General features: G+C 34.1%; 2 protein-coding genes across 3 annotated transcripts; one reads left to right on the top strand and one right to left on the bottom strand.

The window, feature by feature from the left end:
• Positions 1 to 3,790: 3,790 nt before the first annotated feature.
• On the bottom strand, positions 3,791 to 4,571 carry LOC147392982 (uncharacterized). The gene has a single exon (XM_086456828.1). It carries the CDS (start codon positions 4,477 to 4,479, stop codon positions 3,940 to 3,942), a length of 540 nt encoding a protein of 179 aa, XP_086312954.1. The 5' UTR covers positions 4,480 to 4,571; the 3' UTR covers positions 3,791 to 3,939.
• A 12,325-nt stretch (positions 4,572 to 16,896) lies between these two features.
• LOC147392981 (coatomer subunit beta-1-like) lies at positions 16,897 to 25,424 on the top strand. 2 transcript variants are annotated; one of them, XM_086455298.1, is made up of 5 exons: positions 16,897 to 17,079; positions 17,216 to 19,286; positions 23,253 to 23,762; positions 24,701 to 24,786; positions 24,914 to 25,424. In XM_086455298.1, the coding sequence occupies exons 2-5, from the start codon at positions 17,238 to 17,240 to the stop codon at positions 25,116 to 25,118; spliced, it is 2,850 nt and encodes a 949-aa protein (XP_086311424.1). In that variant the 5' UTR covers positions 16,897 to 17,079; positions 17,216 to 17,237; the 3' UTR covers positions 25,119 to 25,424. The 2 variants fall into 2 exon arrangements, with proteins under 2 accessions (XP_086311424.1, XP_086311425.1); XM_086455299.1 differs by having other exon boundaries at positions 17,200 to 19,286.

The following is a 25,424-nucleotide window of genomic DNA, read 5'->3' as shown; positions in this document are numbered from 1 at the left end:
TATGTATATATATATATATATATAGGGAAGCGTTCGTACGCCCTAAAGAGAGCCAAACATTGTGCCAGACATTTTTCAAAATAGGGGTTACAAGTTTCGGAATGGGCTGAGATCATCCTCACCAAAAATCAGCTTATTTGAAACTTCTAACCCTAGTTTACAGGTTAAAGAACCGTGGACCGTCCATTTTTTGTAAATCACTTTTGATGGGTTGAAGTTTCGGAATGAACTGATTTTTTGTGAGGACGATCTCTATGATGAAGAGATCGTCCTCACAAAAAATCAGCCCATTCTGAAACCTCTAACCCATACATTGAAAAAATGTTTGGCTCTCTTTATGGCCTCTTAACGCATATATATATTGATAAGTCATCTCAAGGCTTTCTAAGATAGTTTTATAGATCGAGGAGCTCTTTCAACAGTGTGCTAAGGGAAGAAGAAAACGCTTTCGTCGTTAAGACAGAAACTGAAGGACTAGCATTAGTATAGCAAGGAAGATTACAGGAATTGTGGAGTGGTAGTTGGAAAAATAATAGAGGTCATCATAAAGGACCAGAGTTAGATTTTTGTCCACCTTTTTTTTTTTTTGTAAGCTGGGTTTGAACCTACAATCAAACTATAAACACCAACAAAGAATAAAAGGCATTGTGAACAATAGGATGAAGAGGTCAACTAGTTGGTAGCAGTATATTCCGGTCTGCAAATCAGATGATTTGCTCAAAGTACCTCCCCGACCTACAATCACAAATTTATGTAAATTGGTGGATGACCTGACTATCTTCTTGGATGAAGGATTTCAGTCTGCACCCAGGATCGAACAAAAGCTAGAAACAACAAAGCCATCAGCTTTTCATGAATGGAAACATAAATTCATTGAATTCACGGTCAGCCACTTTAAACGAGGAATGTTTCATAACAATATCTAAATTTGTGGGTTTCCACTTGAAATGAATGAAATGTCATCTTGAGCTTTGGAAGTGATGTAGGGTAGAACACACAAACCTAGAGTCTATGTTAAAAGTCTGGCTCTAGGGTGAAATCCCAAGAACTAGGAGCAATGAAGAATCTTTGTGTCGAGCAAAATAGACTAGAAACTTCAATCTAAGTTTGAAATTGATAGAAATTAATCGTTACAAACTTCAATCTAGGTATGAGATTGATGGAAATCAATCGTAAACACTAAAATTAAGAACCAATATCGGGCCCTTGTACTAAAAAAAAACAAAGAAAGGGAAGAGAAGTCTCTTCTTTTTTCTTTTATTAATCAATCTTCAAAAAAACTAATTTCAAAATTTATTTATTAGAGCTCTTTATATAGATAACTCCTTCATAATAACTTAGAAACCTTCTAAAATACTAAAAAGTAACTTCCTGTCTATCTATAAAATGTTACAAACCTTCTAATCCTATTAGAACTCAATTTGAATGCCTAAAAGGACTTCTAATTATAACTTAAAGAATAAAAACGAATTTCAAACATAAAACAAATTAGAAACTAATTAGGACTACTAAACAACTTAAAGTAAAAAGATCAATAAAAGAAAGAATCCTAAAAGGAATTGGAGTAGTTCTTGAGGACCAGTCAAAGCTTGGATCAAGTTGACTTAATCAATGTTGCTGATTTCTTTCTTCGACGCATCTTAACTCAATCATAGGTATTAAGATAAGTGTCGGAAAGCCTATCTACATCAAGAAGACAGCAAGCACTCTAGTGTTGTACTTAGAGAAAATAGAATTAATGGATTACTAATGTACCAAACATTGAGTCAACATCAATGAGCAAGACTATAGTTGCCAGATTCATTGTACCTACCCAGGAACCACAATCTAATCTACCTTAATCAATTAATGATCCCAAAAAATTGAAGGATGGCATGGGCAGTCAAGATATTGAAACAAGTTCCTTACAAAAGGTGCACTACATATATTATCCCTAGATCTTACTTGTCAAAAACCCTTTCTTTATTTGGAATCTAGGTTCTTTTCTTCCACTTAATTTCATATTTAATTCATAAACTTGTATTTACGCTGTAGTTCTATTTTCTTTTTCTCAGATAACCTTCAATTATTCTAATTATGCACTTACTCCATTTCTAGTTTCATCAACAATGACTTCGTTATCAGCAAATGGCATACAACAAAGGATTTCTCATTTCCAATACAATCAACCATCCAAAACTTTTGACAAGTCTTAATCAATTTATAGCTAGTGCAAAAAGATATTGACTTAGTGTTAATTCCAAGTGCGGACCTATTGTACGTAAAAACTCCCTTTATCACCACCAGTTGTTGTCACACTAGTTATCAATCTAGCTGACATGTCCTCTATAATGGCAATGCACTCAATCAAAACTCATTTCTTAAATACCCACTAAAATTAACTCTTTAATGAACCCATTGTATACCTTTTTTTTAGATCAATTTCTCTTTTTTTTTTAAAACGTCTCCATAAATTGTCAAATTAAGAATAAGGCTTACAGGATTTATCTTCGGCCTAACTAAGTCTTTGATCGTCATTTACTGTCTTAACCTTTTCCTCTATCACTCTCGCTCATAGTTAAATAGTATGGGTTATAAGTTTTATCCAATGATCATCAGTACGATCTTGCACATATTCCTTGTTTTTATAAATTTTGTACATAGCGAAACAGTGTGTCGAGGAAGAGGAAAAAAGGAAGGCTTGGAGAGAGAGCAAGATGGAAATGATGAAAGGCATTATGGCGTAAGGTAAACACGGGAGAGTGAAATCAGGACCCCTTCACCGAGCCCAAGATCCCCAATTTATAGGCATTTATCATGTGAAAGGATCATAAGCCCCCTACAAGGAATCCGTTAGTAGTCAAAATGTGCATGTGTAAAAGATGGAAGTACCCTTCTCATAACTACATTTTGTTGTGGGTGTCAAAACATGATTTGTCACAAAACGGTTAGTTTGATATGCAACACACTCTCTACCAAGCACCCCTATGGCTTTTGAGCTTTCCTCTACCAAGCACCCCCTATGGCTTTTGAGCTTTCCTCACCATGAAAGGTCATGCAAGGTGGTATCTCCTTCTAATAGCCTCCACAATCATCCCTCGTGATAGTGTTAAAGTTTACTACTGTCTCACCACATGGCAAGATAAGGTTTCAAGAAACATGTATGTGGCACCCAATTGACATACTCAAGGATCCTTGTGGGTTTTATTGGTGACCAATAAGCTTGGTTGGGTCAAGTCCTCTTTACATGAGCGTTGTTAATGAAACTCCTCTAAGATTAACATTTGAGTCTGACTAGCCTTCCTAACTTAGTAAGATTTCAACTCTTACTAAGGGCTGTTGACCTCACCTTGTGGCATCCAAAAACATGATCCGATCCCACATGGTTGTAGAGGGAAAATTTCTCTGAACTATAAAAAATCAAAAAAACATATTTTTCACAGTTCAATCTTAATTTTAAATTTGGGAGATCCATGGAAGTTCAGTAGCTGTCCATTTTCAAAACCTTGGATGAAGCCCAATTTTTTTGTATCTGAGTTTTTTCATGAAGTCTTGAGAGCTGTGGTGTTGGATTGCCAATGTGGTAATCCATTTGAGAAAAACGACCATTAGTAAGACTTAAAATCTAACTAAGTTAGTAAGGAAAGTGTTTTACTTGACTTTTTCCACAAAAATTGCATCCACACATTGAGTGGATGAAGGAACCCTTCTCAATTCAGAAACACAAAGATCAACCCAAGATTTCAAAATCCAAACTTTATGTAACTGTAAACTATCATGTGTGGATGGTATTAGTTTCAACAAGCTCTAATTAAACTAAATTATGCTCTATTAAACAAAACAAAAAAGACTGTTAATTGGATACATTTCGCTCAAATAAACTAAGTAGAAGTTCAAACAAACCCCTGAAAATCACCAAACATCATCAACATTAACAAATTACCACAATCAGAACGAAGATCATCCAAGATAGCCTGGAATCTTAATACGGATAAAGAGCATACTCATCACATAAGCGATTACAACCGATGCAACTCCAGCCGAAGCGAACGAAACCTTCACACTCTTCGCACGATTGCGATCCAGAGCAAGATCCATGAGAACGATACCGACACCTCCAAGAACAAACATGAAACCCGAAGAGAGTCCTTCGATGATGTACTGACCGTTGACCCGACCGGGGAGAAATACGACCGGTCGGACCGCACCAGTGGCTCGGTCTTGAGTGCTACCGATGCCTGGTGGTTCGACAATAACGTCGTAGACGAAACCAGAGACGACCATGAAATAGGTTAAGAGAACAAGAGCGTAGACAGTCATGGCGGATGGGAGAGAGAAGGATGGGAGTTTCAGACGCATTCGAGGGATGCGAAGGAAACTGAAAGGGATGATCTTCACGATGTGGAGGAGAGGATCAATCGAATCCATTGGATCGGATGAAGCAGAGCTCGAGAGAGTTTCAGATTTTGGTGGCATTTTTTGTTCAGATTTTGGAGGCATTTTTTGGTTCAGATCTCTCGATCTCTGGATTTGATTCAAGAAGGCAGATTAGGGTTTTTTTTGTGGGGGAGGGGGGGGTGTTTCTCTGACTCTCGTCGAGAGTCCAGTAGGGACTGACGGTGAAAATGAGAACAGATAAGGGTAATTTTGATATACCCCTTGACCTTGTTCTACTATTAAAGATTGATCGAAAATGACATAAATACCCTCATTTTCAACCTCTCGCCAAAATCCCTGAAAACTAATCGTACCACCTTTAGGGTAGATTTGTTGTCTCCTCGTCTTTAACATGCTAAAAATTCTTTGATTTTTCTCCCCAAAATGAATCATATTCAAGGTAAATTTATTTTCTTTTATGTTTGATATAAATCTAGTCAATACACCAAAAATACATTGGTGTTAGTGGTGTGAAAAGTTAAGTTTATATCTTTTTGAAATCTTAATATCCACCTATTTTTTAATTGATGTTCATGAAAGTTAACAATGTGGTGGCTTTCACTTTGATACATTGGTAGTGTTTTGTCCTAGAATAATGATTTTCTAACGCGCCCCTCTGACGTACGCCCCGTCATAGAACTGTAGATCATTTGCTTTAAGATATGTAGAACCATAAATCTTTTTCTTTGTATCTTGAGGCAAATGATCTACGGTTCTGTGATAGGGGCGTATGTTAAAGGGGGCGTCAAATTATTAGAACTATTTTTCCTTCCTCTAATGCCTTTGGTATCCATTTTGGACCATGATCAATTTAGGCTATATCGAAACCGATCGAATTGTAATTTGAAAATAAAAGGATGCTTATTTCAAGGTAATTCATATTTTATCAAACTCACATCCGTATTTGTTTGCCTAAGTTTGAGTGTGTTAGAGTATTATGTTAAGATGCATTATAATAAGGTGTATTATTAACATGGCCTAATCTAGCATATCAAATATTAGAACACTAAAAAATATAAGTAGAATAAGTAATATTATTAATAAAATCAGAAATTACATTGAGATTGAATAATTTATCACATAGATAGTTCTTACCGACAAACATTCTATTCTTTGTGATTATATATTTGTCAGACTCAAACACCATTTTGAAACCTCTCTTACTTAAAAAAGAACCTGAAACCAGGTTTCTTCGAATGTCTAAAACGTGAAACACTTCATTCAAAGTTAGAACCTTGCCATATGTAAAATTCACATTCATTTTTCCTTTTCCGATCATAGCGGATGTAGATGAATTTTCTATGAATAATTTTTCATCTCCAATGTTGTTGTAGGAGGAAAACATGTCTCTCTTAGAACATATGTATTTGGTGGTTCCCGTATCCAATCACCAATCATTGGTATTTCTTACTAAATTCATTTTTTAAACAACCGCTGATATGTTTTAAGTTTCAATCACATTGGTTTGTTTATGTTTCTTATGGTGTTGTTGATTTTTTCTTTTATGACAGTCATTGGCACGGTATCCAAGTTTATTGCAAAAATAACAATTTTCCTTGATTTTCTGGATATTGCCTTTTGGACCGTGCAAGTTCTTCTTTATATTTTTTTTTTCTAGAATCTGAGTTAGAACTTTCTAGTAAATTTGGAAGGCTCTTCTTCCATTACATTCGTTTTTAAAATCATAGAATTTGTCTTATTCTTCTTTTCATTCTTTCGGTTATCATCTTCAATTCTAAGTCTTATCATTAGATCCTCGAGTCTTATTTTCTTTTTTATATATTTTAAATTATTTTTGAAGTATTTTAAAGATGGTGGTAATTTTTCAATTATCAATCCAACATGGAATCTTCCACTTATACTCATGCCTTCAACATGAATATCATGAATAAGGATTTGAAGCTCTTCAAATTGTGATACTACAGACTAAGAATCTACTATCTTAAAGTTTAGAAAATGTCCAACAACAAATTTCTTTGTGCCAACATCTTCTAGAGTATATTTCTTTTTAAGACTTTCCCATAAAATCTTGACAGATTGAACAGAGGAATAAACTTTATAAATAACATTACTTAATCCATTTAAGATATAATTCTGACAAATGAAATTGAAATGTTCCAATTTTCAATATTCTTTTGTTTTGATTTGGTCATCTTCATCATCATCCAAAGAAACTGGTTCTTAAGTGATGATATGAGTCAAATGTAATGTTGTTAAATAGAACAATATTTTTTGTTACCAGAATCTGAAATTCTTTCCATTGAATTTTACAGGTTTTTCACTGTGTACGAAATTAGAGATTGTCTCCATAGAAATCAGTAATTTCATTTTAAATTGTTATTCTCTTGTGTATTAATTTCTTATGAAAAGAGAGAAAATAAGTTTAAAATAATTCATGATTTTTAAATTGAATGTAATAGAAAAATATTACCTAAAATTAATGGTTGAGGCATGCACAAAGTACTGTCCTAAAACAAAATTTGCCCCTGCTACGGTACCACAATTTGTAAGCGTTTATTTACCAGGATACAATAACTCACGTTTCCAAGAGATTACTCCAATTGGAATGTAACTTCGAACTAGATGATGTTGTGTTCTCTGACAATGAAGAATAGAAGTATATTGATAGTCAAAAATTTGTTATGTAAAATATCAGAGAAAAATGTTTTAAATTGACTAAACAAGAGCATATAAATAAAAGAGGAAGTGGTTATTTAGAACAGTTACAAACCTCTTCGAATTGTATTAGTTCAGAACAGACATAAAACTTATTTGTATTGTACTAGTTTAAAATAGACATACTGGTTCAAAACACTACAGGTGAATTAAAGGACTAGAATTTTAAATAAAATGGGCCTTGATAATTAAAGCAAAAAAAATAGGCCTTTGCGTACACTCACGTGAGGTATAAATTCGTACGTGCACACACACAAGTTTTTCGAATTGGTGGATCCAAATCCCAATTTGAACCTTGGATTTTTCTCTTAAGCCCTCGTATGCGCATGCAAGCTCGCCCACCACTCCTATCAATTTTAAAGCTATTAGAAGTACAACTATTTAAAGAATTGCAAATCAATTCTTCTCCTAATCGATATGAGACTAAAATTACACAAGACAAAATCAATAATAACAACTAAAACTTAAAACAATAAAGTAAAAAAACATAAAACATAAAGCAAAAAAGAAAAGTTGGGATTGGTTTACTCTATGGTTTAAACCTATTGAATATTAAAGGGTTTTTAAATTCAACCCTTTAAATTCCAACAATAGGTACCTCTTTTCGCAAGTCATTTTTTTTGTTGAGATTTGACCCCCCCAAGACGTGGTGTTGGCTTTGATACCAAATGTTACTGACCAAGTAATACACCAAATATAAGTTAATGACATGGAAAGTTAGGTCCATATCTCTTTGGGATTTTAACCTCTAACAAAAAATCCTTTGATTTTTCTCTCCAAAATCCATAATCTTCAACCTCTAGGAAACATTTGTTTTTTCTTATTGTTAATCTTATGCTTTATCTCCTTTAAGGTTCAATTGTCAAGAACAAGATATCATTTTTGAAAAGATAAACATGGATTTTTGGGTAAAAGATTTACGTTTTTTTACAAGAGGTTGAATAAATTAAAAATATATATATCATTGAAATTTAAAAAAAAAAAAAAAGCTTTCACTTCGTAGATTTTTAGGGAAAAAATTAAGAGTTTATGGCGACAAGTTGAAGATGAGGGTATTTGGGCCATTTTAATTAATATTACACTATAGAAAGAAGTCAAGGGACGTATGCCATTAAAAAATTTATTGTTTAAAATTTCTTTAAACATAGGGGTATGACGTCTAAATCACCTAAACCAAAAAGGGTGTTGGAACTACTATTACTCCCATGTGTTATGATGAATTGATGAGAGCATCTTTCATAAAAAAAACTAAAATCTTGTTTACTTACTCCACCCTTAATGATTAAAGCGGGTATGTGTCAACCAACGAGTGTTGGGCGTAATGGCCAGGGCTTCTCTTCAAAAGGAAGAGGTCTTGACTTCAAGCCCCTTCGTTGACCACCCACAAGAGATTTATTGTGACTTAACTGATATGTGTGGCTTGTGAGGTGTTACATGGATCCCGTGGATTTGGGCATGATATGATGTTCTAAGAGGCTAATTGCCTCATCCTTGCTAGCTGGACCTAAGGGCTAGAATGGAAACATGAGGGCATCATGCTCAAAACAATCTTAGATATGAAGTATTATTTTTTAACAGTACATATTAGATCAATATGTTTATCATACATTCATTTTTCATATGCCTTTTATCCTTACTCAACTATTAACTTAATCATTAACTTACCTTACAAACTCATTACTAATTATTTCAGATTTAAATGACAAAACCTTCTCTTCAACTAACAATAATCAAACGTTTCTTGATCGATGCTATCACTTATTAATAACAAATGTTTAATACCTTTTTAATAGTTGAAAGTTTTGTGCACTTGTGATTTTGAGTAATAGAAACAAGATCTATCTATATATAAAAAAAAAAAGGCAATGAATAAGGTTCTTCATGGAGAATGGTTTCCCAACGTTAGGGAGGGAATTCAATATTTTGGGAACGGAGTTTCACGGAAAATTGACTCTCAAACCATTGAGGCTAGGATTGGGAGTGGAAGCAACACTCTAACAAGAGGTTTTATCATTAAGACTCCACTAAAAGGTCCGAGTTCGACTATTATATTGTGTTTGGATTGAGAGAAATTGAGAAAAGAGAAGAAAAAATAAATGAGTTTCTCTCCATTTCTCTTGTTTGGATTGTTAAGTGAGGAGAAAAAAGAAAAGAATTGGAGAGAAATAAAAAGGGTAAGTTTTCTTTCTCCCCAAAAGTGGAGAGAAATGGAGAGAAACCATTTTACAATATTTTATAATTCCAACTCTGCCCCTAGATCACTTTTAAGATATTTTAAAATTTCAAAGTTATCCCAAGTTCTTTCTTGTCAATCCAAACATGGTGGAAAGATATTGAGTTCCTCTTCTCTGTTCTTCCCTTCCCTTGTCTTCTCTCCACATGTCTCAATCCAAACATAGCCTTAGACTAGAGAACTTTTGTTTCCAGAATTCTTCCAACTTGCCAAGGAGTCATTAGAGAAATACACCATAGTTTAAAATAAGATAATTTTGATATACCCTTCTGGATCTTGGTAAAAAATTAGAGATACCTCAATTTTTTGAAACTGTTGATGATAAGGCATGGTCTTTTATAAAAAAAACTAGCACAAATGATTGAAAAGCTCTTTTCTCAATCACTTGTCAAAATTCCTGATTTTTTTTTTAAATCCTATTGCTTCCACTTCATCAATTGTTAGGATAATTTTTTTTTATTAGCCCATGCAATCATCATCTTCGATTTTTTGGCAAAATCCCTTAATTTTTCTTTAAAAAAACCAGTTTAAAATACCACAAGAATCCTATCTTGTTATGAGGTTTGAAGGTTGAATGAGAAGGAATTTGAAGTTGAACAGGATGTTTTTCACCCTAGAAATCGTAGAAAATGGACTTTTGTGGGAAGTCTGGGTTTTGGCAAGAGAATGATGATGAGTTTTGTTCACATGAAAGACCAACGTCAAAAGGGTTTGTCAATGGTTCAAAAACCTTTAGGCAATTCGTACTTTTCACCAAAACTCAGGGGACATATCTTACATATACATTTTAATATATTCTTTATAAGTTGGTGGCTCATTAGATTGTGACATCAAAACAAATCTCTAACTTAGAAATGATGCAATTATATGTTGAGAAACCCTCCATAAGTGCATTGTGGCAAACTAGGTTGGACCTCTTTTATTTATTTATTGTTTTTGCTAGGCGAGGTTAGTGGTTAACAGTTAGCAAATTAATGTATAAGAAGGGGTTCAAGGGGTTTGAATTTAAGATAGATTGGTGATGTTTGATGTGGTTGATCATGTTACTGCCCAACAAATACCACGATGAGGGCTTCCCACACCCAACAAATCATCTCTGAATCATAACCCAAGTATTAATGATGTAACTAGGACGATCACATAACATATATGAGATACATTAAGTCAAACAATTTTTTGATAGTTTAATTTTTTTTTTGAAAAAAATAATACCGCACACATAAAACACATTTTTATCTCCCCCATAAACATATTTCACAGTGTGAGATCTATTTGGGAAGATTGTATGGTGTAGATCAATTCCTTCTAAAACTAACCATTTTTCTATTTTTTCAAATTTTATAGACAATTGTGCAACGATAGATGTTATACATACCCAACGGTGGAAAACTCTCTTAACAATAATCAAATAAAACTAACACAACTACAAAAAACCACTCACTATTTCCAACTCTCTCTGAAATCACTCTCCACCCTCTCTACAATAATATTTAAATCAAATAGACATAAAATCAAGAAAAAAGATTCAAATTAGAAGAAAAAAACGAAAAAGACAAGAAAATTAAGCGATAAATTTGTCGAAATCATTGGACTTTTTTTAAAGGTGTATTCTCATTTACTATGATAAGCATCATCTTCTTGGTGTTTTTATTCCTCTGTAATAGAGTTATGTCTTTGAAGATTTAATTTAAGTTTTTCCTCTAGATTCTTTACATATATTTTTATTTTTAACACTTAAGGAATACATGCACAAGAAATTTAAAGGGATTTGGTTTTCAATTGACTATTGTTCAACTTAATTGAATTTGATACTTTATCAATTTATTTAATTTTCAACGAGTAAGGAATATTTAACGCCTAAGGAACAAATGCACAAAATGACCTGTAGCACAGGCACGGGCATTCGCTAGTTTATATATAAAACACATCTTTATGTCCCCATTAATATATTTCACAATGTAAGATCTATTTGGAAAGATCGTATGGTGGAGATCAATTCCATCTATAAAAAATAAAAATAAAAACTACCTAAAACTAATCCTTTTCTATTTTTTCAAAGTCTATAGACATTGTACAATGATAGATGATGTTATACATATCTAATGGTGGGAAATTCTCCCAACAATAACCAATTAAAACTAATACAACTATAAGAAATCACCCACTCTCCACTCTCTCTACAATAATATTTAAATCAAACAGATAGGAAATAAAAAAACAACATAAATTATAAGAAAATAGCAAAAGAGACAAGAAGATTAAACGATGGATTTATTGAAATCATTGGGTGTTTTTTTTTTTTTTTAAGTTATATTCGCATTTACTGTGGTAAGGATCATTTTCTTGGTGTTTATTATATTGTACTAGAATTACATCTTTGTAAGGTTTAATTTATTTTATTTAAGTTTTTATCTAGGTTCATTTCATATATTTTTATTTTTAAGGCGTAAGGAACACATGCACAAAAAATTTAAAGGGATTTTGTTTTAAATTGATTATTGTTCAATTTAATTGAATTTGATACTTTATTGATTTGTTTAATTTTCAATGAGTAAGGAATAGTCAACGTGTAATGAACAAATGCAAGAAATGACTGGTGACGTAGGCATGGGCATCTGCTAGTTTATTTATCTATAAAACACATCTTTATCTCCCCCATGAACATATTTCACGGTGTGAGATTTATTTTGGAAGATCTTACAATGGAGATCAATTTCCTCTAAAACAAATAAAAATTAACCTAAATAACCAATTAAAACTAACACAACTACAAGAAACCACCCACTCTCTTCAACTCTCTTTGAAACCACTCTACGCACTCTTTACAATAATATTTAAATCAAATAGACAGAAAATCAAGAATAACACACAAATAAGAAGAAAAGAATGAAAGAGATGAGAAGATTAAGCGATGAATTTGTCGAAAACATTATTTTTTTTAAAGGTATATTCTCATTTATTGTGATAAGGATCATCTTCTTGGTGTTTTTGTTCCTCTGTAATAGAGTCATACCTTTGTAAGGTATAATTTATTTTATATAATTTTTTCTCTCTAGAGTCATTTCATATATTTTTATTTCTAACGCGTAAGGAAAACATGCACAAGAAATTTAGAGGGATTTGATTTTCGATTGACTATTGTTCAACTTTATTGAATTTGATACTTTATCAATTGGATTAATTTTCAATGAGTAAGGAATATTCAATGCATAAGGAACAAATGCATGAGATGACCCGTGGCGTAGGCACGGGCATCCGCTAGTCAATATATAAAACACATCTTTATCTCCCTCATAAACATATTCCAGGATGTGAGATTTATTTGGGAAGATCCTACAGTGGAGATCAATTCCCTCTAAAACAAAAAAACTACCTTAAACAAATCTTTTTCTAATTTTTTTTTTATCATTTTCTCACCCCATTTTTTAAATAATACTGTTCTAACTTTATTATCTTTCCTATTCTACCCTAAAGATGATGCCCATGCTGGTAGGTACAAACAATCTCTAATAGGTTACTATAATAAGTAAATTTAAATAATTTTGCAAAAATCATATATAAAATATGATCAGTGATATTTTTTGTGTCCAACTAAAATATGTAATTGAGGAACTGAATATAATATTTACACAAGATCAAGGTTAATGAGAGGAGGGGTCCATATGCATTGGCTTCGGCCTTGGTTCTTCCGGTACCCCCTAGTCAGACAGTTCATACACCCTTGTCATAATTTTTTTTATATATATAAACTACTTAAATATTGATAACACAAAAAGAAATATAAGTTATTTTAATAAAGGTAAATCAACTTTAAATGGGCACATATTTCCAATATTTTCATTATGAATTTGATGGTGAATAATATCCAAGCTATGGTAAAAACAGGCTAGGAATCTTATAGATGGTGCAATAGTAGATTCAACCCTTTTATCATTGTAATTGTAAAATTAAGGTGATTTACACATATCTCTCATAATTTTAGGAAATACTAGAAGGTGGTAAATGCAAACGCTCATGTATCAAAAGGGCTTATTTGAAATTTAAAATATTGATCAAAGGGTTTTTGAAGATTACATAGTAAAAGGGATATTATGTTTCAATTTTATTGGATTTTTACCAAAGTGACCATAATTATATTATATTTAAATATAAAAGTGGATGCATTTATGGCCACTCAAATTTTGGTGTCGAACCACTTCTACTCCACCTCCTCTCATTATACTAGTGGGCGCTCATGCCTACGGCACAAGTCATTCACTTTTGTGCCTTACACGTTCAAAAATCAATGATGATGTATATTTTGAAGCATTTAAACACTTATTATACAAAGTATATACAATTTATCATACGTATGGTAAAAAAAAAATAATTATTATTTTATTTAGTGAAAAATGGTAATGAAAGAAAACTTTCCTTAGTAAGGGAAGTGTTTTTCGAAGAGAGTCAAGCAAACCTGGTGACATTGAAAGTTGAAAATCACTTTACTCTCTACCCATATCTACCCTCTTTAACCTTGATCTCTAATCAATTCGAAGTAGATGCTTCAGATCTTTTGTTGCCAAAAATGTTGGTAAAGGCAACACACTCAAAAAAGAAGAAAGAAAATTATGATCCATTATAAACATCGGATAGGACAATTGAATGAGACATTAAGTACATATAAATATCTAACATACGCATTTGATGCTCCATTATTTGCTTGATAAGAGAGGGAGAAAATGGAAGAGAAGAATGATTAGGTGTTTGAAAAGGGGGGGGGGGGCAAAAAGAGAGAGTAGTGGTTATAAGAAGTTTGGGTGGTTTATGTGGGTAGGTTTTAGATAGTTTTTTTTTTAATATAAAGGAAATTGATCTCCACCCTTGGATCTTTCCAACATAATTCACACCATGGATTATGTTTATGACTGGGGACAAAAACCTTGTTTTGCATCTACATATAAAAAAAGTAAAGATAAAAAAAATATCCCCTTTTTTTTTTTTTCATATTGATGACATATCCCTTTAGATTTCACATGAAATAACTAATATTAAATGACCTAAGGATATGTTTGATTGCACATAAAAAATAGGGTGGAAAATCAATTTTCATGAGAAATGACATTTTTCATGTGTTTGATTACATTTTTCCATCGAAATTGATTTTTCACACCAATGAAAAAGTCCACCAAAACATGGATTTCACTTTCCCATCCATATGAGTAGAAAAGTGAAATCAACCCATATTTTTCATCATCAAAATATTATCTTATTCTTCCCCACTCATATCTTCTTCTTCCTTATTACCATCACATTAACCTCGTCATTGCCATCATCACTATCTTCGATCACATTCTCTTTCTCTCTATTCGTCTTTTTCTTCTCCTTTTCCTTCCTTCACCTCCGTCGCCACCACCACCACGTTCTCTCCTCTTCTTCCTCAATTACCTTCATCGCCACCACCACCACGTCCTCCCCCTCCCTCTTATCATTTTTCAAGCCTCTTCTTCTCCGCCCCAAGCCTCTCCCTTTCCTCTCATCTTCTTTCTCCTCCTCATCCTCTCCTCCTCCTTCTTCTTCTTCCTCTCATTTATTTTAAATAATTTTCCTATGATTTTATCTAAGTAAAATCAAACAATGGAATTTGATTTTCCAACCTACCTATTTTCTATCATTATTTTTCCATGGACTTCAAATTCAATAGAAAGTCACTTTCCATGCAATCAAACATACTCTATATGTCTTTATCTTCTATATACAAGTCAAATCCCCATAGTATTTTTTGTTTAAAATATATATATATATATATATCATGTTCAAGCTTTAAGTCGATAAGGAAAACTATTTTTAACCTATCCAATCTAATCTTCAATGTAATATATAAAAATGACTTTTTCATCCAAAATCCGTTATTCCTCTTATCTGAAAATTCAATTTTGCTCATGAGGTTTGAAGGCCGAAGGAGGTAGAATCTTAAAGTTAAAGATAAGGGTAAAGATCTTCAAGCTACAAATCTTAGGCTAAACAATTTTTATTTTACTCAATCACCTCTTCATATTTTTCTTTTTATTTATTTTACTAAATCTCGTCTTCAAGTTGTAGTTGAAACACTTAATTTTTCTAACTAAATACAATCTTTGTACTTTTTTTTAGAAATTTTATCTCATCCTTAAAGTTTGAAGGTTGAAGAATATGAATTCTTAAGGCCCCGATTGATTCAGCTACCTGAATCTGCTGTCAGCTTTTGCTATAAGAAGCTGCTGTCAGAAGCTGAAATATTGAAAAACTTGTTTGATAGGGTTTTGTAAAAGTATTGTGCTGTTTACCAGAATCTGGTAATTATTATTTGATACAGCTTCTGAAATCTGTTGTATTAGGGTAAAATGATCAGAATACCCTTAAGGTTGATAATGCACCCATAATGCATAAAAATTATCAGAATACCTTTATAAATATATAATTACATTAAATATATATAAATATAATAATTTTATATTAAAATTTTATAAACATAATTATTTTAATTTAAAAAAAATTTATAATTCTATAGAAATTTCGATAATGTCTCCTCTTAAAAATGGGCATATGAAATTTTCCTGATAAACAAAATACATGCATAGTACGCAATCCAACATCCACATTACATCGTATATACATAACATATTCATATAACATCTCATTTATATTCTGACAACATTTAATTAAATTATAATTTTTTTAGTTTGTTTATCTAAAGATAGATCCAAAACATTAAATTCGATTTCATGAATTTTGTGAATTTTATAATTAAGGGCTCAATCTTTCATGGACAAACTACAATAAACTTATAAATAAAAGATTATGTTTTATTCTTAATTTGTATAGCCAATTGTGAAACAAGTCGTCTTCAATCAAATATAATGAGTGCTACTATTATCATTCTAAAATCTAAACTGAAACTCTATCGAAACATAACATCAAGAATCCACAAAAAATAGAAAAATCAACCTGCAATCCTATATTCCCGAAGCATTCCTGGGCATTGCTCATACTAAAAACATGATCCTGCTTCGAACATATCTATCACCTCTGAAGCTTCTTGACGCTGTTAACAAATCCATCGACGTGTGGTCGTTTCTTCACCAAAATTCAACAGCCACAACAAGGGTGAGGACTGACGCAAATTCTCTTTCCATCCATCTTAGAAATCCCAAAAATTATACTTAAAAACATGTACCTCATAATCCAAAACAAGAGATAGAAATCATCTTGTGTTCCTTCAGAGAATCACAATCTGAAGCTCTAATTCCTAAACTCGTAATGACTAACATCATACATGTTGAAGATGAGGACATTTTATGTCGATTATATTGGTCTTTCATAAGACTTATTTCGAGGGGGCATATGATGAGTTTAAAAAAAGGGGTATCTCTAATATTGGCCAAAACTTAGAGGGGCATGTCTAAAACACCCTAAAAGTTAGCGTTAGATCTGGACCGGTTGTGCGTAGAGATCGTATGGTTAACCCGTATGGACCCAAATGAACCGGGATCCCCAATGTTCGAATCGATCCGACAAATCGGTTATTGAAAGTAAACTATCAGAAGAAATGCAGATCTGAGGCTAGAGCAACTCTCTCTCTCTCTCTCTCTCTCTCTCTCTCTCTCTCTCTCTGTTTCGTTTGTTCGAATACAGTTGCTCATAGTTTTCACATTTTTCACAATCGATCTGTGATGGTTTTCTCTGAAGGAGAGATTGAATTTCACATCTAGGCTTTCGATCTGGTATTAATCATTAAGGTACGTTCGAAATCTCATTTTTACTATGTGATTCGAGTCTCCTAGGGTTTGTATTGTAGAGATTGGGGCTAGTTTCATTGAATTTTAGAAAACAAAATGTTAGAAATTTAGGTTTTGTAGGGTTTTCTTGTTCCAGATCTCAATTTAGAGGAGGAGCCATGGAGAAATCATGTACTTTGCTGATTCACTTCGACAAAGGAACTCCTGCTCTCGCTAACGAGATCAAAGAATCTCTGGAAGGAAACGATGTTTACGTTAAGATCGAAGCCATGAAGAAAGCAATCATGCTGTTATTGAACGGTGAAACTCTGCCCCAATTGTTTATCACAATCGTTCGATACGTTTTGCCTTCTGAAGATCACACGGTCCAGAAGCTTTTACTTCTCTATTTAGAGATCATTGATAAAACCGATTCGAAAGGAAGAGTTCTTCCTGAGATGATCTTGATCTGTCAAAATTTAAGAAACAATCTCCAACACCCGAACGAATACATCCGTGGTGTAACCCTAAGGTTTCTGTGTCGATTAAATGAGAGTGAGATTGTGGAGCCGTTGATCCCATCGGTTTTGGCGAATTTGGAGCATCGTCACCCGTTCATTAGGAGAAATGCCATCCTCGCAGTGATGTCGATTTACAAGCTTCCACAAGGGGAACAATTTCTTGTTGATGCCCCAGAGATGATCGAGAAGGCGCTTTCCTCGGAGCAAGATCCGTCGGCGAAGAGGAACGCGTTCTTGATGCTCTTCACTTGTGCTCAAGATCGAGCTGTTAATTATCTTCTCACGCACGTTGATAGTGTTTCCGATTGGGGAGAGATGCTTCAGATGGTTGTGTTGGAGTTGATCCGAAAGGTTTGTAGAACGAATCGGGGAGAGAAGGGGAAGTACATTAAGATCATTATATCTTTGTTGAATGCTCCTTCGACAGCTGTCGTCTACGAATGTGCTAGCACACTTGTTTCTCTTTCATCCGCACCGACGGCAATCAGAGCTGCGGCTGACACCTATTGTCAGCTTTTACTCTCTCAAAGTGACAACAACGTTAAGCTTATCGTGCTCGATCGGCTGAACGAGCTTAAATCTTCACATAGAGAGATTATGGTTGATTTGATAATGGATGTGCTAAGGGCACTCTCGAGCCCAAACCTCGACATTCGAAGGAAAACAATTGATATTGCTCTCGAACTAATAACTCCAAGGAATGTAGATGAGGTCGTTCTTACTCTAAAGAAGGAAGTTGTGAAGACTCAAAGTACCGAGATTGAGAAGAATGGTGAGTACCGTCAAATGCTTGTCCAAGCCATACATTCGTGTGCAATCAAATTCCCCGAGGTGGCAAGCACGGTTGTTCATCTGTTGATGGATTTCTTGGGAGACAACAATGTTGCTTCTGCTATTGACGTCGTTGTTTTTGTACGAGAAATCATTGAAACCAACCCAAAACTTAGGGTTTCTATTATAACGAGGCTTTTGGATACTTTCTATCAGATTCGAGCCGCACGGGTTTGTTCTTGTGCTCTTTGGATCATTGGAGAGTATTGTCTCTCACTTTCGGAAGTTGAGAGTGGTATTGCGACCATTAAGCAGTGTCTTGGGGATCTCCCGTTCTACACTGTTACCGAAGAAGGGGATGGTGCGGATTCTTCAAAACCATCTCAGCAAGTAAATTCCATCACCGTTTCTTCTAGAAGACCAGCAATTCTTGCAGATGGGACCTATGCAACCCAAAGTGCTGCCTCGGAAACTGCTATTTCTCCCCCTACTCTTGTTCAAGGTTCCTTGTCTTCGCCCGGGAATTTGAGATCCCTGATTCTTACAGGCGACTTTTTCCTTGGGGCGGTTGTGGCCTGTACGTTGACGAAACTTGTTCTAAGATTGGAAGAAGTTCAGCTGTCGAAAGCTGAAGTAAATAAAGTGTCTACTGAGGTCTTATTGATTATGGTGTCTATGCTGCAACTTGGAGAATCTTCCTATCTTCCACACCCAATCGACAATGATTCACATGATAGGATTGCCCTTTGTATAAGATTGCTATGCAATACTGGTGATGAGATTAGAAAGATATGGTTGCAGACATGCCGTCAGAGTTTTGTTAAAATGCTTTCAGATAAGCAGTTCCGGGAAACAGAGGAGATAAAAGCTAAGGCTCAGATTTATCATGCACAACCAGATGATCTCATTGATTTCTACCATTTGAAGAGCAGGAAGGTAAGACAGTACACCACTTTTTTTTTTATTTTCTATATTTTTGAGGTAGTTTCTCTGAGCATGATAACTATGAAATGATTTCATGAATCACGTATAAATTGTGTCATTCTTTAACTATTATATCTCATAATTGTAGATTTCTTTTTTCATATTCTACCTAGAATCCCCCCTTCTTCACGCCCTCTTTTAAATTAATATTGATGCACAGGTGCAACTTGGTTTGACTTGGGGACAAATTGGTGCCAAACTGACATAGGTCGGTTCCACTAAATAAGAACCAGAACTGAACCGAAATGCCAATAGAAAACCAAACCAACTCAAACCGAACTAAGGTCAGTTCAGTTTGGTTCCATGGGTTGCCAATATCCTATAAACCTGCTTGGAAGCAACATACTTTTAAAGAAAAATAAATAAATAATAAACATGAAATTTCATATCATAATTCATTAATCTATCCATTAAAAGGTCATTCATTTATCCATTAAAAAAAAGTCATTAATCTATATCCTAACACATAAAATAATTCATAATAAATTAATTTATATATTTATTTATTATATAAGGGTATACAAGGCTTGAATCAAGAACAGAACCAACATGATCACTTATCCATTTTCTTAACCCAAAACTGAACTGCCACTTGTTCCAAAGTGAACCAAACCAGCCCAAACCTATTGGCTTGACTCGGTTCTAGGTTTAAACAGACCATCTTGCATCCCTAGCTGCACTGTCACGTCTTTTTTTATGATTCTTGTTTACTTGGTAATATCTCTTTCAAGTAGTAATGCTTCTTCACTTAAAAGCTAAATATGCATATGCTTTTCTTATATTTAACGTTGAAAAAACATAAATGTGGTTCTTCGCCTGTTGCTGTTTACTTGTGTTAATGGAAGATTGTTACTTGTTCTTTCTCTTTGAGCATCAATATCTTTTATTAAGGTTGTCTTGATGAATTTTTTACTTTTTATTTGGGTAATGTCTGTATGCTTGAGAGACATGTTTCTAGCATATTTAGTGTTGAATGGATACTCTTTTTTTTATTGTTATTTTTTCAAAATTCACTTCCCTATTTCTTCAATAAGATTTTTTTTTATCAGTAGACCAAAATATATTAAGAGAAGACCGGTTGAGATAACCAGCCATAAAAAGTTACAAGTTGCAAGAATTAAAAGAAAAAAACAATATTAATTTGAACACAAAGACTCCCATTTGAATACAAAATCGTCAAAGAACACCCCTTTGAAATCCGAGTCTAATTTGCACAAAAAAAACTAGAAGCCTAACACCTCCAAGATAAGATCTGGAAGCTCCGGCAAGATCATCAAACACTCTTTGATTTCTTTCCCTCCACGTTACCCAGCTTACGGCAAAGGGGACTAGCGACCAAAGGTACCTCTTCTTACCCAAAAATACATTATGGTTCCACTCTTGAAAAAGGGACAAAATCGAAAACGGGAATATCCACGCACACTAAAATAAACTTAAGAAATGAGTCCATAATTTACAAATAAGTGGACAATGGATCAAAATATGAGTAATGGACTTATTTTCTTTGCACAAGAAGCAAAAATTTGGCCTATTGAAACCCCTAGCCATAAAAAGAAAGAACTTTGATTATTAAAAGAAATAACTTTTCCTAAAGCGGCCGACCAAATAAAGAAAGATACCTTTTGACCCTAAACGGGTCCCACTGGGAACAGAGATAAGCCCAAAGGAACTAGAGAAGCACATAATGAACTTACAATTTTTTTGGTCGACCAAAGAAAGAATTTTACCCAAAGTGGCCAACCAAATAAAGATACCTTTGAAGGTACCTTTTGACCCCAACTGAGTCCCACCGGAATGAAGGCAAACTCGATGGAACCAGAGAAGCACAAAATGAGCTTACAGAGAAACTGTCCTTAGTTCATGTTCGTACCCTCTTATCACCACCCCGCTAGCTCCACGATTGTCTGGTCCAACTTGAAAGTCAACTTTGCCAATTCTTGAATTTTCCAATCATTAAAGTCCCTTCTAAAGCTAAAGTTCCAAGAATTCCCTATTTCAGAATGATTCAAAAAAATCAGCAATCGGATTTTCCTTTTTCAAGGATAGTGCATAGAGCCTCGAAAATTAGGTGGATAAGTAGAGCTACCACACCAACAATCCTCCCAAAATCGAATCCTCTCCCCATTCCTACATTTAAATGCCACCAACTCCTAAAATTTTGTGTTAACACTCATGATTCCCCTCCACAAGCTACAATCATAGGATGTCCTCACTTCTTTACTCTCCCACCCAGGTAATTTTTCCCCATATTTTGCCTTAATAATTTTTCTCCACAAATTTGACATTTTCTCCCTGAACCTCTATAGCCATTTCCCTAGGAGTGCCACATTAGACAACTTAAAACTTTGATACCCAACCCCCCATTTCTCTTCGGCGAACAAATCACCTTCCAGTTGATGAAGATTAGAGAGGGAGTCAACATAAAATATATAACTTTGGAGAATTACTTTGAAATCCAAGGACCTTGAAATAAGTAGAATTAATTCATTGAAAAAGAGTATGTGGAGTACTAACTAAAGTTGCATATGTATAGAAAGGAAAGTTAATAAAAATTGATAGTTAGGAAATACTCCAAACTGACCATTTTTACCTTGTTTCTTCTATCCATAAGGATGGAGATATTGTGGAGGAGGATTTGTTTAGAGTTAAAATTTGGATGTAATAGTAGTGCTGTGCTTCTAAAGTGATATGTGATTGATGCATCTCAATAAAACTAAAAAGTAGTAGTAAATTTTTTTTTTTTTTTAATATATATGATTAAAAGTATATTAAAAAATAATATATATAGTTGGGCTGGAGTGTGTGGGTAGGGGAATCGGGTTACTAACGTCCATTGGGAACCGTGTAACCCCAAATTCCATGGTTCCCAATGGACTTTAATGATGATGAGGATGAGGATGGTGGTGATGATGATCTTTTGTGGTTTTACGCTACTTGCAATGATCCATGAAGTAAACGTTAGGGAGTTAGTCACCCCTAATGACATGTTCAGTCTAGGATTTTCTTATTTACACTTGAGTAATTAACATAAGAAATATCTTTGATAGAAATGAACGTAGGAGGAACATGATTTGTTCAGCTGACTCCAAATTTTTGGAATAAGGCCTTGCAGCTTGGGGCTGACAAATCAAGGAACAGAGACTTGTGTGTTATTAGATGCAAGGCCGAAATAATGCAAATTGAAATAGGCAGAAAAATGTTGGCGAATAAACTTTACATGGTCCCTAAAATTGTTCTCAAAACTATTTTAGGGTCCTTTTGGAGGCTGCACAAATTGCAAGGCCCAAAGGAGGTACCTCAAAATTTGAGAGAAGAGAATACTTTTGAACTTTCCCACTTGGACTAATTACTAGAACCATCACCAGTTGAAGGATTGTACTTCCTGCGCTTCTTATCCTTTAGTTTATAAGAAGAAAAAGTGGCAAAGTAGCTTAGTAAATGCCATGTTTTTTTATCGGGTGATTTTGATGGTTTTAATTGCTCAAGTGAGACTATGTTGTACCTTCTAAGTTTTGTTTTGACGATCTATACCTCTAATTCACCATTAACTAGAGCATGTTGAAAATTTTATCTGACAAGCTTTTATAGTATTGTTGTTGTCAGGAGTTTTCTAACAGACTGGTTTATTTTAACTTCTGGGATTCGTGGTTGTTTTGCATATTTTGATCTAGAACTTTAAGGCCTGTCATGTTTCTTCCCATTGGAGGCTAGCTTTGATTAATAGTGAAAAGTTCAAAACCTAGGATACTCAAATCTCAATTTGTGTACTTTTGTAAAATAAAAGTCAAATTTTGGGCTGATGATCATGTTCACTGACTAGCTATTTGAGTACTCTGCAAATATAGAGGTCATTCATACAAATACACACTCATGCCATTGAAACCTCTATTTCAATTGTGTTGACATATGATCTTTCAGGGTATGAGCCAGCTTGAGTTGGAAGATGAGGTCCAGGACGATTTAAAGCGCGCAACTGGAGAGTTCACCAAGGATGCAGATGATGCGAATAAGCTCAATCGCATACTTCAGTTGACAGGATTTAGTGATCCTGTTTATGCAGAAGCATATGTTACAGTCCATCATTATGACATTGTCCTTGATGTTACAGTCATCAACCGAACAAAGGAGACCCTCCAGAATTTGTGCTTGGAGTTGGCAACCATGGGCGATCTCAAACTCGTAGAGCGCCCTCAAAACTATACACTGGCTCCAGAATCAAGCAAGCAGATAAAGGCCAACATTAAGGTCTCTTCAACTGAAACAGGGGTCATATTTGGGAACATTGTTTACGAGACTTCGAATGTGCTCGAACGAATGGTGGTTGTCCTCAATGACATCCACATTGACATCATGGACTACATATCTCCTGCTACATGTGCTGATGTGGCATTCAGAACTATGTGGGCTGAGTTTGAATGGGAAAACAAGGTATCTTTCTCATTCAATGCTAGGTTTATTTTCACTCTCAAGTGCCAATCTGTGGTAAACGATAGGGGTGCACATTGGATTGGGTAAATCCGAGAACCGAACCAATCCGAAGCCTTTTGGATTGGATTGGTTCGGTTCCGGATTAGGGGTATAATGGAACCGAACCAATTCGATAACCAAACTAATCCTAAGTATCTATAACAATATATATATATATATATATATGTTTATTTATTTAAAAATAAAACCCTTTCTTAGTTTCGTTCTTCTATTATCTATTTCTCTCTTCTTCAACCTCATCTTCTCTATATTTTTTCTAACAAAAATTCATAAAAAAATGTACACAAATCTCTCTCTCAACTCTCAAATGGATCAACCCATTTATAGAAAAACTTTTTCAAAAAGTTTGATTCCTTCTTTTTTTATGAGAACCTTTATGCCGTGTTTGCTAGATAAAATATATTAGACGAACCTAAACTTAGATTCGTTAATCTACCATTTATGGATTAGTTTCCTCACTAATCCATCCAAAATACCAATTTTAAAATTATAATTTTTTTTTTTAGTCTCATTGAGCTTCTTCTAATATTCAATTTATATAGATTTTAGTCAAAATTTAATCATAAAATCATTTTCATTTTAAAAATAGGCATTATTTATGATTTGATCCAAAGGGTTCTCTTTTGAAAGAAAAAATACTAGTTTTTCTATTTTGAAAGTATGAGAACCGAGAACCGATCCGAACCAATCCGAACCAAGGTTGGTTTGGATTGGTTCGGTTCCAAATTTTTAGAACCGATTATATTTGGTTCGGTTCCAATTTTGCAAAAATCCGAACCAATCCCAACCATGTGCACCCCTAGTAAACGACATTATAAAGCTTTAAGTGTACATTTCATCCGTTTTTCTCTACTTTTGTTTGGCTTTGTGAATTTCAGGTGGCTGTAAACACTGTCATTCAAGATGAGAAGGAATTTTTGAATCACATCATCAAATCAACAAACATGAAGTGCCTCACAGCACAGTAAGTTCTAACTCCCTCAGCTGTCCAATCAAGTATTTAGTGAAAATGGGGGTCAAACCTACTAACTAACTGAAGTGAGGTGGTCTGAGTGTTAATGTTTGATTCTTATTATTGCCTTGGGTTTCAGGTCTGCATTAGATGGGGATTGTGGATTCCTTGCAGCAAATTTGTACGCAAAGAGTGTATTTGGGGAGGATGCTTTGGTGAATGTGAGCATTGAGAAACAAACTGACGGGAAACTAAGCGGTTACATAAGGATAAGGAGCAAGACTCAGGGGATTGCCCTCAGTTTAGGGGATAAGATCACTCTCAAGCAGAAAGGTGGCACTTAGTTTGATCAGATCAGCACCAGCTATCCACCGCTGCACGTTTTTTTAATTTTTTTTCTCAAGATTCGGTTTTGATTCTTCTCCGCGCTGCCTTTCATTTTGAACTGTGAATTTTTCTGGGTATTTTTCCTACAAGTTGGGAGAGTAGCAGTAATATTTAGGAAAAGGACATGTTCTCTTGTGGTGGTAAAATCTTTAGATGGGAAGATAACATTGCTACTGTTATTCCTTATATTTGTTATTTTTGAAATCTAGATTTGTTTTGAATAATATTTGATATTAAATGTATGAACTGTTCATTGTTTGTTA

Source organism: Akebia trifoliata, chromosome 10 (assembly GCF_017979445.1).
Source record: "Akebia trifoliata isolate Shusen 1 chromosome 10, ASM1797944v1, whole genome shotgun sequence".
NCBI classification, from domain to species: Eukaryota; Viridiplantae; Streptophyta; class Magnoliopsida; order Ranunculales; family Lardizabalaceae; genus Akebia; species Akebia trifoliata.
This window is presented reverse-complemented; position numbering and strand designations above follow the sequence as displayed.